The sequence below is a fragment of the Nannospalax galili genome, unplaced genomic scaffold (assembly GCF_000622305.1).
Source record: "Nannospalax galili isolate Female #2095 unplaced genomic scaffold, S.galili_v1.0 scaffold346, whole genome shotgun sequence".
NCBI lineage: Eukaryota > Metazoa > Chordata > Mammalia > Rodentia > Spalacidae > Nannospalax > Nannospalax galili.
Window position 1 is genome coordinate 3,798,417 of NW_008357637.1, and position 12,626 is coordinate 3,811,042.

Genomic DNA, 12,626 nt, shown 5'->3' on the forward strand with positions numbered 1-12,626 from the left:
TCCCGGGGCGGGGGAGGGGCGGGCACGCGAGGGAGGGGAGAGGAGGGGAGGGGGAGAGGCGAGGGGAGGAGAAAGCGGCGCGTAGGGAGCCAGGCCCCGCTCAGCCGCTCCTCACCTGGGCCGCCGCCGCGCCGTTCCCGTGCTGCTGCTGCTGCTGCTGCTGCTGCTGCTGTTGCTGCTGTTGCTGCTGCAAATACTCGCCGTGGCCGCCGCCGCCGTCCACGTCCAAGGCAGCCATTTCCTCTTGTTTCACTGGCTTTTCGGGAGCTGCAGGCACAGTGAGGGGGGGGGGAGGAAGGCGGGGGGCGGGGAGGAGGGGGCCCGCGGGCCGCGGCCACATTAGCCCAGCCGGCCCAGCCCGCTCCCCTCCCCCCCGGCCGCGGCGGCGCACTCCCTCCTCCCCTCCTGCTGCCCCCGCCCGCCGCGGCTGTAACCCTCCTCCTCCTCGTTGCCTCCTCCTCCTCCCCGCGCTGCCCCTGCCCCCTCTCCTCTCCTCTCCTCTCCTCCCCTTTCCCTTCGCGGCGCTCGCTGCTCTCGCACCGTCAGTCACTCACACACGCCCGCCCGCCGCCCGCGCCCGCACACAGGGGGATGCGCTCCCGGCGGACCCGGCCGGCCGCCCCGGACCCGGCGGGCAGACGGCGCTGCTGGGGCTGGAAGGCTGGACGCTGGCTGGCGGGGAGGGCAGGGAGGTGGAGGGGAGAGCGGCTTTCCGCCTCTCACAGACACTCGGTCGTATACTCGGGGCCCGGCGACGGCCCGGGGCTGGCTGTGGGCGGCAGCGGCGGAGGTAGCGAGGGTTGCTCTTTCTCGGCTTTACGTACCGGTCATAGTGTGTTTAGGGCACCTCAGGCGGGGCTCCCCGCCGCCTTACACATGGTGAGGAGCGAAGGCGGCGGCGGCGGGAGAAGATGCGGGAAGCGGCGGCGGACACGGCCGGAGCGGTCCGGGGATTTTTTTTTTTCCTATTTTGATTGACTGTGCGGGAAACACAAAAGGTGGAGCCTCCAGCCTAAAAGGGGGGAAGAGGGTGACAGCCCGCCCGGAAGTTCTGCCCCTCTTCCAGGCCCTTATTTGCTGCCACGCTCTCCGTCAGCTGTGCTCATTGGTCCGAAGGCCCGTCCATCTCTCGGTCGGCAGCGCGCTTCCTGTTTGCCCCCCCGGGTGGAAAGGGAGAGACAATGAGCGGCCGCTAAGGCGTAGGTTCCCCCAGAGCGGCCTCGGCTCGAGCGTTACCCCGCTGTGCCCGCCTTGTTTGCCGGCTGCCGCTGCCAGGCCTGAAGCGTAGGCCTTTTCCGCCTCCCCGGCCCTTCAGACAGGCCCAGCCACGTTGTCTGGGAGCCTAGCTGGGGAGGAAATCCATCCCTGGTGGCTCCAGCTCCCCTCGACGCTTCCTTCATCCCGGCAGCAGCCTCGGCGGGATCTCCCCAGGGCCTCGGGCTCTCGGAGCTGCCGCTCTCCAGCGCTGCCAGGAGGCCACCGCCACTCAGCCGCTGGGCGGCTGCTGCTACTGAGCAAACCGGACCCGCCCCACGAGCCGGGAGGGAGGGAGTTGGTATTGGGGGAGACACCCCCTCCGGGGCTGGAGGAGGACTTTTTCACACGCATTCAGCTCCCTGATTCACGGCCGGATTCATCGCTTTCCCATCCCCCTTAGCCCCGGATTTCCAACCGTCTCCCGCTTTTATGGACCCTAGAGGCAGGCCCTCTAAGCAAAAAGAAATTTCAGGTTACTGCACACGGGATTAGTGTTTTAATTCTGGCCAGTAATACCAAAACACTTAAATTTTATTCAGTGAGGCAGAATCCTTTTAAAAGAAAAGAAAAAAACTATTTTGCTGCTCACACATTCCCTGCTTTAATTTCCTGATACTAAGTCAAATCCTGAAAATGCAAGCCAACAATTGCCAATTTTTAAAAAATTAATCTCACTGAAGTACCCGTCCTGGTTAAGAGCGTTTAGTTACCCTGTAAATGCAGTGAATTGGGTTAACACTCCTTCCTCCTTTAGCAACCTTAATTCCTTGCTGTCATCCAGGAGAAAAATGCTTAGGTTCTACGTGTATTCTACCAAGAGACATCTCTGCTTGTTACCTTTAGATATGTTGCCAAGAAAAGGCAAGAAGAGGAAACCCCCCGCTGCTTTTTATTTGAGATCTGACTCGCACAAGAATCAGTGTTCCAATTATTATATTTTGTATAATAATGTAGTTGTGAAACCCAAGCATTTGAACTAGATTTAACGTGCACTAGCTTTAAAAAAAAAAAAAAAATCTTAATCCATTTACAAGAAACAGCCTGCCTCTTGGTTCCACAAGACTTGTATTTTTTACCTATGGTCATGGAATGGGAAACCTATGGTTATTGTCCCTACATGACATGAATGTGTTGTGTCCATTCAGACATGTTCTTTTTTATATTAACTGGCCATGACCTGTTGCCATCCCCCCCATACAACACTGATATGCAAAAACAATCTCTGGGAAGAAAGATAGCCTGAACTGTTTTGATGCAAGCCTCTTAAAGGGTACGTATTATTAGCGGAAGCATCACAACTAAGGTCAGATTGAGTAGCATTCTGCAACAACTCAAGTTACTGTCATAGATATCTTAAACGGCAGAAAAGGAAATAATCTCTTGAAAGAATACCTTTCTCTTAACTAGTGCAGTGCTATAGTCACATCTTGAATACAGGACTAGTGGGTACAGCTCAATGGTAGAGCATTTGCATAGCCTGTATAAGGGATTGAACTCACCTTATAAAAAGTTATTTAATTTTAAAAAGAATTTGAGATAGAGTTTAATTGAAAGATGTTTTCTTAATGGCACTTACTATCGAACTGAACCGTAAGAAATTGCCAGTATTGTCTTTTTTTTTTTTTTTTTATTCAAAAGGTGTCAATTTTTGTTGTTTTGGTATTTTTGAGACAAGGTCTTACTATGTGGCCTGGAATTCTATATAAACCAGGCTGACTCTGAACTTACAAGAAATCTGCCTGCCTGTCTCTGGTGTGTGTACCCACCACACCTGGCCAGAGGTAACAGTTTGTAATAATTCAACCTAAATCAGTAGTTCATGATGGTATCATTCATTTACTATTATTTGCCTGAGGCCTTTAACCTGGTCACATTGGCTTTCAAGAATCTCAGTTTGTTCTTCAAATCTCAATTTGTTCTTCAATCACTATGGCATTTAATAAGTATTAACTTTACATATACTTATCCTTCATACTTCTGTATCTAACCTACCTTCTCAATAACATCTTAAAAGTTGTATCAGTTTGTTTCCGAATCTACCAAAAGTAGCTGTAACTTGAGCTTTTACTATGTGGCAAGCACTTTACGTCTTTAATTTTGATTGTCACAAACCTATGGAATAAATATAGATATATCATTTTACAGATGAGGAAACAGACTCAGTAAGATGGAACTTGATCGGTGTCACTTTAAAGTACATGGCAGACAGAATTCAAATCAACATCATATCCAGTCAACAGATCTTAAATGATCTGTTCAAAAATTTCACTTACTAGTATCTGAAAAATAAAAGACACAATAGGGGCTAGGAGCATAGCTCTGTGGGAAAAGCCATAGGCTCAGTCTCCAGCGCACACCCTCAAAGACACAATGAAGGAGACAAAATCAGCACAAAGCTTCCTTAGAATATGAGATTCTTGTGTTAGGGCCCATATATTTTGAATTCTGTAACCAGTACCCTGACATGTTGTAGATGTTTAATATTAAGCAGAAAGATTGTCAAGACAATTACCCTGTAGGAAAATGGTGAACAGAAAATTAAAATTAACTGATAAATACCATATGATAAAATGTCTTTGACCTTATAATAGCTCACCTTTCATGATCACTTTCCCCAATTAGACCTTCATTTCCATTCAAACCCCAGACCATATTACCATGATGCAAAAAGAACTGCTGCCCTTGCAATTTAAGGAATCTTTTTTTTTTTTTTTTTTAACCCAGGCCATTGGCATAGAAATAAAATTTCTAACTATCTACAACATTCCTGAAGTCATCTCCTTGTCAATTTGGGAAGTTTAACCCACTGACACTAGCTTTCAAAATTTGAATAATTTTCTAATGAAAAGCAATGCTATCTGTCTTTCTATCTTGTTAGTAATCTGTCTTGAAAGAATATAGAAGCTAAACTTTTTGGTTGCAAACTGACAAAGTAAATAATCTTAACACTATTAAAGTGATTTTCTTAAATGATGAATAGCAACCTTCAGCATATAGTATATTCATACTCAATTTTTATGGTTCAGTCTCTGTGTTGTAATAGAATTTTTTTCTTCTAATTGTATAAACCAGATACCTCAATGTGATGACTAATATTAATTGTCAACTTGACACACCTGGGAAGAGGAAGCCTCCATTAAAGAATTACCTCCATCAGATTGCTCTGTGGCCATGTCTGTGGGGCATTTTCTTGATTGCTGATTGATGTAGGAGGGCCCAGCCCATTGGGAATGACAATTCCTAGGCCGGTGGGCCTGGGCTATATAAGAAAGGTAACTAAAGCTGGGTCCGTGGTGGCACGCGCCTTTAATCCCAGCACTCTAGACGCAAAGGCAGGGGGATCTCTGTAAGTTCAAGGCCAGCCTGGTCTACATAGCGAGTTCCAGGGCTACAGGGAGACCCTGTTTCAAAGGAACCAAAAAAGAAAAAGGTAACTAAGAACTAAGCATGAATCTGCCAGTGGGCCAGCAAGCAGCATTCCTCCATGGTCCCTGTTTCAGTTCCTGCTTTGACCTGTTGCCCTGACTTCCCTCCAAAATGGACTGTAAGCTGAAATAAACTCTTTCCTCCCCAAGTTGCTTTTGGTCAGAATGTTTTATCACAGCAACGAAAAAGCTAACTAGGACAATCAGTACAAAAATAGCCAGTGACGCCCAATGCCTCACTAGAGAAAGTTAAGAGGAAGAAAATAAGGTAGCAGGGAGAAGACTGAATAAAATTCTGGAAAAGACTGAAAGTAGGTCCTACCTACCTTAAAGGAATAGGATTTTTCTAATTTGCCCTAAAATGACTCCTCCCACCCCACTTACATTTTTGTTTCTTTTGGTTTTTTGAAATAGGTTCTCATTGTAGACCAGGTTGGGCTCAAATGTGCTATATAGCCAAGGCTGCCTTGGAACTCCTGATACTCCTGCCTCCACCTCCCAGGTGCTAAGATTGTAGGTGTGTACTATCACATCTTGCTTAATGACTCCATTTCAACACAAGAGCCAGAGTAAAAATAAATGGAGCTTCCTATACGTATGTTCTGTAACAAAATACCTAAAATTGGGTAGTGATGGTAACATTGTCAACTGGATTTAGAATCATCTAGGAGATATCTCTGGGTGTGTTTTCTGAGGGTGTTTCTAGAGAGGTTTAACTGAGACGGGAAGACCATCCTATGGGCTGGAGTTCCGGAATAAATAAAAAGAAAGCTGAGCACCAGCATTCATCTCTGCTTCCTGACTGGATACACTGTGACAAGCTGCCTCCCCCTAATGTTGCCACAACTACAGTGACTCTAACCACCCCCCTTACCTGCCATGATGAACTATACCCTCAAACTATCAGCTAAAATATCCCCTTTTTAAAATATTTTTATTTTATGTGTATGAGTGTATTACCTGCATGTAGGTAAGTGCACCCATGTCGTGCAATGCCCATGGAGGACAGAAGAGGCTGTCGGATCCCCTGGAACTGGAGTTAGGGACAGTTGTTAGCTACCATGTGGGTGCTGGGATTCAAACCCCGGTCTTTTGCAAGAACAACCAGTGTTCTTAACCTCTGAGCCATCTCTCCAGCCCCAAAATAGCCCCTTAAGTTACAAATATTCTGTTACAAAGTAACTAATAGGAGTACTTTATAAAGAAGTCCATTTAACCCACAGGTTTGGAGACTGATAGTCTAATATTGGGCAGCTTCATCTGATGAGGCTATGAAGAAAGTGGTGAATCACAATTTAGCAGAAAAGAAAAAAGAAAACCAGCACTGTGCGGAAAGAATCACATGATAGGTCAGGAAGAGAGAGATTCAAGGCCCAGGTCCTATCTTTTCATAACAATCCTCTCCTGAAGAAGAAACTGGGGTCCCATGAGAACAGTATCTTAAGTGGTGATTGCTCCATGATGCAGTTATCCCCACTGAGCCCCACCACTTAATGCTTCTACCACTTCCCAATACGAATACACTGGAAACCAAGCTTCCAATATGTGAACCTTCAGCAGACAAAAGCCATATGTAAACCCAAATACCTACATTTGTACAATACACAAATGGATTGTATAAATTATGGATTTAATAAATTTTGGTATATTCATTAAATGAAATTTAATAGAAATGAAAATGATGACCTATCATTATGGCTAAATCTCAAAAGCAGTGAGCTCTGCTTTCCATTGCCGTAATGGCAAGTAGATTTGACCCAGTTTCTTGTCATTTCTTCTGCCACTCTCACAGGCAACTATACTTGGCTATGAACCAAAAACAAATCACCCCATTCCCCAGTAGATTTGGACAGAGTCTGGTAATAAGATGCAACCCCACCAGGCATGGTGGCACACGCCTTTAATCCCAGCCCTCGGGAGGCAGAGGCAGGCAGACCTGTGAGTTCAAGGCCAGCCTGGTCTATATAGTTCCAGGCCAGCTGGGGCTATAGGGAGACCCTGTCTCAAAAAGACCAAAATGAAAGAAAATGCAACCTCAAGAAAAGATACTGGAGGAAACCAAACTGGGTCTTTAAGAAATAGCATGAAATGGCTCAAATGTTTAGCCTGAATGAAGCATGACCACTCAGTCTTATCTGAAAGTATCAAGACAGAGGGCAGGCTTCATTGGGATATGATTTTTCTTTTTGATCTTCACCAGTGAGTTGGCTCGATAATGAAATATGTAGGACCTTTGGAACTACTTTTAAAAAATTGAGTGAACAAAGCTGGTTACAGAAAAACAATATAATGTATACAAAGTTTTAAAGCATACCAGTTGTGATTACATATGGATACAAATAATATTGTAGTGGTTAGTTTTGTCAACCTGATACAATCTAGAATCATCTGTGAAGAGAGTCTCAATTAGAGATTGTCTAGTTGGCTGGTGGGAATGTCTGCAAGGGATTTTCTTGATTATGTTAACTGATGGGGGAAGACTCAGCCCCCTGTGAACAGCACCATTCCCTGGATTTGGGTCCTGGACTGTGTAAGAATGGAGAAAGTGAGCTGAGTAGCAAGCAGGCCTGCGTTCATCTCTCTCTGCTCTTGACTGTGGATGTGATGTGATTAGCTGTTTCCTGCTGCCTTGACTTCCCTGCTCTCATGGACTGACCTAAAGCAAACCCTTTCTCCCCTATGTTGCTTTCTCAGGGTATTTTACTGCAGCAACAGAGAGGAAACCGATACAGAAATACACTATAATACCCTTCAAATGAATAAGTGCTTTTTTTTTTGTTGTTGTTCTTTTTAAGATAGGATCTTCCTGTATCCCCAACTGACCTGGAACTCCTTATGTAGACCAGGCTGGGCTCAATCTCACAGAGATTTGCCTGCCTCTGCCTCCCAAGTGCTGAGATTAAAGGTATGCACCGTCACGCCTGGCCTTTGATAAATGCTAGATTTTAAGTAGTTATAGAGGAAAATGAAGCTGGCGAGATAGGTGGATACTTACTTGCTGCCAAGCCTGCTGACCTAAATTCAATCCCCATAACCTACATGGTATAAGGAGAGAACCAATATTCACAATTTGTCCCCTCACCCCAACACGTGCCATAGTACACATGAACACACACACACACATGCTAAAAAAAAAAAAAAAAACTTTTTTAAGGAAAATGAAGTTTGACTGGGTTCCTGACTCTGTTCATACTTAAAAGTTTTAAGCTTGGCTGAGTATATAACCATTATTATCACCATTATTCATCATACTGTTTTCTTTGTCTGGAAATACTAAATCATTTTAGGCTAAAATAAAAAAAATTTTAATCAAATGAATATATGATAAAGGCAGTGAGCCTGAGTGGAGGTGGAGAAGCTGACCTCTGGATATGGTAAGTATCTCACCGTGGTAAGTGTCCCACTGTAGTAAGTATAGAAATTGACTGCAATGAGGAATATATGAAGGCTGGGAGAGGGCCTAAGGACGAAGTTGTGACTGGGGTTCAGATGCATTGCAGTGGAGGCCCTAGCAACACCCACAACTGACAGACCTAAATTTGAATGTAGAGTGAAAAAGAGAAGGAAGGGCATTGCACAGCCGTGGGAGCCTTTGCCATCTTCACAGACCTTTGTCCATTTACCTTCTCACTTGAACAAGTCTCTGGCCCTTAAATGTCCACCATGTAGGCCAGGCAAGCTGGTACATGCATATAATCCCAGCACTCAGCAGCCTGAGGCAAGTTCAAAGCTTACCTGGGCTACATAGTGAAATTCTATCTCAAAAAGAGAAAAGAGGGCTTTTGCCATAGCTCAGTGGTAGAATGCTTGACCAGTATGTGAGAGACCCCTGTGTTCAATCCCCAGTACCAATAAATAAGTCCTCCACATGACTGTGCAAGTTGCCTGTAGTGGTGGAACCTCTTTCCTTGTAAAAGGGCTTTCCTCCTGCCTCCCTAATTGAATTCCACACCCAATTTCAGCATTTGACCCTATACACACTTCCTCCTGAAAATGCTCTTCTCCTTAAACATCATCTGCTCCATGGTTTTCCCTCAAATGAGGCTGTACTATAAAAACGAATCTTGCAACAGTGGAAAGGCTCTGTTTCTCTGCTCCTTATAGCTGCCACTAACCACATGCAGCCATTAGTGTTTGAAATGTGGCTAGTGTGGCTGGGCAATTGAAGATTATTTTAATGAATGCAAACTTCAATGGCTATATGTGGCCAGTGGCCATCATGTTGGACAGTACCACTTTGTGTCTCTGCTTCTTTCAAGCCCCTACATATGAACACCACTGCAGACTCTGTTCTTGATCCCTTGGGCTTTCCTCTGGAAGTTTAGCATTCCTGCAACTCCAACTCAGTTGAGTCTTATCTTTAGTTTTCTGCTGTCACCCACGTTCCTGTTCCATATCCTTAGGCACCATAAATTCCTCTTAAATGTGTCACTTTGCCTCAAACTCCAAACGCTCAAAATTGAACTCCTACCCTCTTTACAGACCCAGTTCACCTTTCAGATGCAGTGCCTCCAACAGTGATGCCATTTTCTCCCAGAAGTCGGGACAGAAGTCAGGCTTGACATATTTCTCCCCGCCTTTCCTGCTGGCAGAAGTTGCCAGATTTTCACAAGTTTTCCTGCATGATCTCTCTCACTGACCAGTTTGTTAAAACCAAAAAATTTATTGAACCACATTCAGCCAGACACTGCAAAAACCCTACCCCCATGAAACAGGTAATCCATGTAAAAGACAAAACGTAAACCTACACAAATTCAAATCATAGAGATGAGAACTAAAAGTCTCAAATATTCATTGATAGAAGACTTGCCTAACATTCTCATGGTCATGTGTTTAATTCACTGTACCACAAAACAAAATAAAATAAACCAAATGCATTACCAAAGAACTGCTCTCCAAATTCAGAAACCACTGGGCATCAGTCAACAACTTCTGGAAGGCATCAAGGCATGATCTGCCCAAGCTAGACTTCTGTAGCCCTGGCTGGGCCTCCAGACTTTCCTGCCTTTGCATTCTACATCTACCACTGTATTCGTTTTCCTTTCCCTGTTCAGAAACTTTAGTGAAACCCATACAAGGACATCTCATAACCCCTCACCGTCCATAGTTAATCACTCTTAACTCTCAGCCACCAGGATTTCCTTTCTTCTTCCCCTTCCTGGGAACTCTGACTAGACTCAAGCTCAGTGTAAGTCTATATATAAAGCCACTGCTTCCAGTTAATTCACCCCCCTCCCCCATTTAACTTTTCATTCCGCTTCAAGTTTACCCCTCAATATCACTTGTAACTTATGACTTGGCATTGTCAACCACAACTTAACCATAAGCATGTTGTCCACAAACGTATCTTGGTTTTCTTCTGTGCACTTAAACACTGATTTTTCAAGGAAAAAGAGAAGTAGGGCCTGGCGCTGTGGTGCACATGTCTGTAGTCCCAGCACTTGGGAGGCAGAGGCAGGTGAATCTCTGAAATCTAAGAATTTGACCCTTTCGCTCTTTGAAAAAACACCCCATAGATTGATTACAAAAGCAATGCATGTTTCTTTTTTAAACAAAAAAAAAAAAAAAAAAAAAAAAAAAAAAAAGAGAAGTATACTTTGAAAACAAATAACTTTCTTCATCCAGAGGGAACTTTTTAAAAAATCTATGACATTTAATTCATTTGAATTTCAAATATTAAAGGAAAATGTAAAATCCTTATCAAAACAGGTATGTTGTTTAATTGAAGAGATTAACATTTCATATTCAGAAAATAAAAGATCAAATATTTTTGAACAAGGCATTGATTTTGATGTTATGAAGTTGCTATTTTAGTTTTAAAGCTTCAGATTCCTGTTGAATGTAAAAGCTGTAAGTAATGTCTATTGATCAGAAAGGGGCTAAAAAAAAAAAAAAAACAGTACCCACCTGAACAAATCATCACATTATAAAGTTGAGCATGGTGGCTCATCTCATCATCAGGGACTAAGGAAGGAAGTTCCTGGGCTACATAGGTAGACCCTATCTCAAACTGTGACTAATAATGAATTTTGGGAGATTGGGAGTCATGAGCTTCAGATGTTTCCCCACTGCCAAGCCCACCAGGCTCCACTGGCTAGTTCTATACCTTTGGTCACACAGATGGCCGTAGTTAAACTCAGTGGGTCACAAAACAAAAAGACAGGAACTTGGGAAAGAGACCTTAGGGAGGTTGATGGGTAAGAGGGTGTGAACAGAGGGAAGAGGAGAGTAATCAGGATGCGTTATAGAACAAGGAACACATTTAATTAATGAAGCAAAATTCTTAGAAAACATAAAAGGTTATCTTTCTATCTTGGAGTATGAAAATACTTCATAACAAGATACAAAAAGTATAATCATACAGCAAAATATTACTAAAGTCAAAAGCTGAATAAATAAAATATAAACATACAAAACAATTTATGTTATATACCATTTAATATATAAAATATGTGTAATTTATATAAATTATAACATAATAATAACGTATGACTCTGTCATCTAACTTCAAGAGATTTCTGGTATCCCATAACTCAAGGGCTCTATCAGCCAGGACACAAATGTCCTTAATTATGTATTTCAGTGAGTTGTTTTCTTAGTCCAGTCAATCAAAAGTATATTTCTTTAATTTCTGTAGTCAATAGTTGTGCCTTGTAGGATTTAAACTATTTTATTTCTCCCATGCATATTTGCTAATACATTTTCCCATTTTTTACTTTAAACATGCTGACTTCACACTTCTGTGAGATAATCTTTCTACTTCAAGTTTCCTCTGTTCTGAACTGAATATGCTGCTTATCTACTCAAGTCATTTCATTCCCTCTTTGTATTGACTGACCCTCCCTTGAGTTTTGTATAACAAGCTTATTGCATGTTTCTTCTTCCAAGTCATTGACATATAAACTGAACAAAATTGGTCCTAATATTGATCTCTGGAGCTTTGTAGCTGATCTATTCCAAACTGTTCCACACTCTGATATCAAAGTCAATGTTTAATTGATTTAAGTAGTTCATCCTTACATCATATTTATCTAACTTCTAGATTAGTTGTTTGTATAATATTGTCTTAATGGTATTTTATCCCAAAATCCAAATTGGTTCCTGGCTTCCCTCACCTGGTATTTATTATTAGAATCAGACATTATTTTATAACAGTGAGGCAAATATAAGATGAATCCATGCTGATTATTTTTAAATTAAATCACAATCTTCTGATGTTTCCAATTGTTGATTTCCCACAAAATCCGACAATGTCTTCTCTAAAGACGTTAATAATTCTGAATATTGTACTCTGGAAAAAAGGAATATTTAGGTAATGAACGATATTTTAATAAGAGTTTTGCCTATTATAGCTGTCATAGACATAGTCAAAGGTAAAACATTTCAAATCCCTTTTGTCTTTATGGAAGAAGCTGAACATCTATTAAGAATCAAGAAGAAGAAAATATTTGAATTACAATAGTAAAAATGTGGGAGTTGTAATTCATAGAACTGTACGTAAAAAGGGTGTTTTACTACATGTAAATTATACTTTGCTTTTTTTTTTTTTTTATGAGAGAATTAAGTAAATAGATTCTTCACTTCCAAGAACCTTGTGGAGGGTTTGGAGAGATAGCTCAGCTAAGAGTACTTACTGCTCTTCCAGAGGACCCAGGTTTTGTTCTTAGCACCCATATGTCAGCTAACAACTGTAACTTCAGTTCCAGGGGATATGATGATGCCCTACTCTGGCCTCTTCAGACACCAGACACGCACATAGTGCATTTACAGGCAGACAGGCAAAACACTCATATACATAGAATAAACATAAATAAAATATTTTAAAAGCTTAGCAGAAAGGCTGGAAATGCAGCTCAGTAGCAGGACATTGGTCTGTCATACACAAGACCCTGGGCTCAATCCCTAGCACTGAAAAAAATATGCAACTATAAAAAGATGCAAACT

At 42.6% G+C, this 12,626-nt stretch overlaps 1 protein-coding gene across 1 annotated transcript in view; it reads right to left on the bottom strand.

Annotated features, from left to right (window-relative positions):
- The window catches only part of Sp3 (Sp3 transcription factor), a 53,474-nt gene extending 51,940 nt beyond the window's left edge, over positions 1-1,534 (bottom strand). Inside the window, exons 1-2 of the mRNA XM_008855280.3 lie at positions 825-1,534; positions 116-267 (exon numbers count right to left, since the gene is read on the bottom strand). Of these exons, the coding sequence (XP_008853502.1) occupies positions 116-267; positions 825-831 (159 nt within the window). The 5' untranslated portion in view covers positions 832-1,534. The remainder of the gene's footprint in view (positions 1-115; positions 268-824) is intronic.
- Between the last annotated feature and the right edge of the window lie 11,092 nt (positions 1,535-12,626).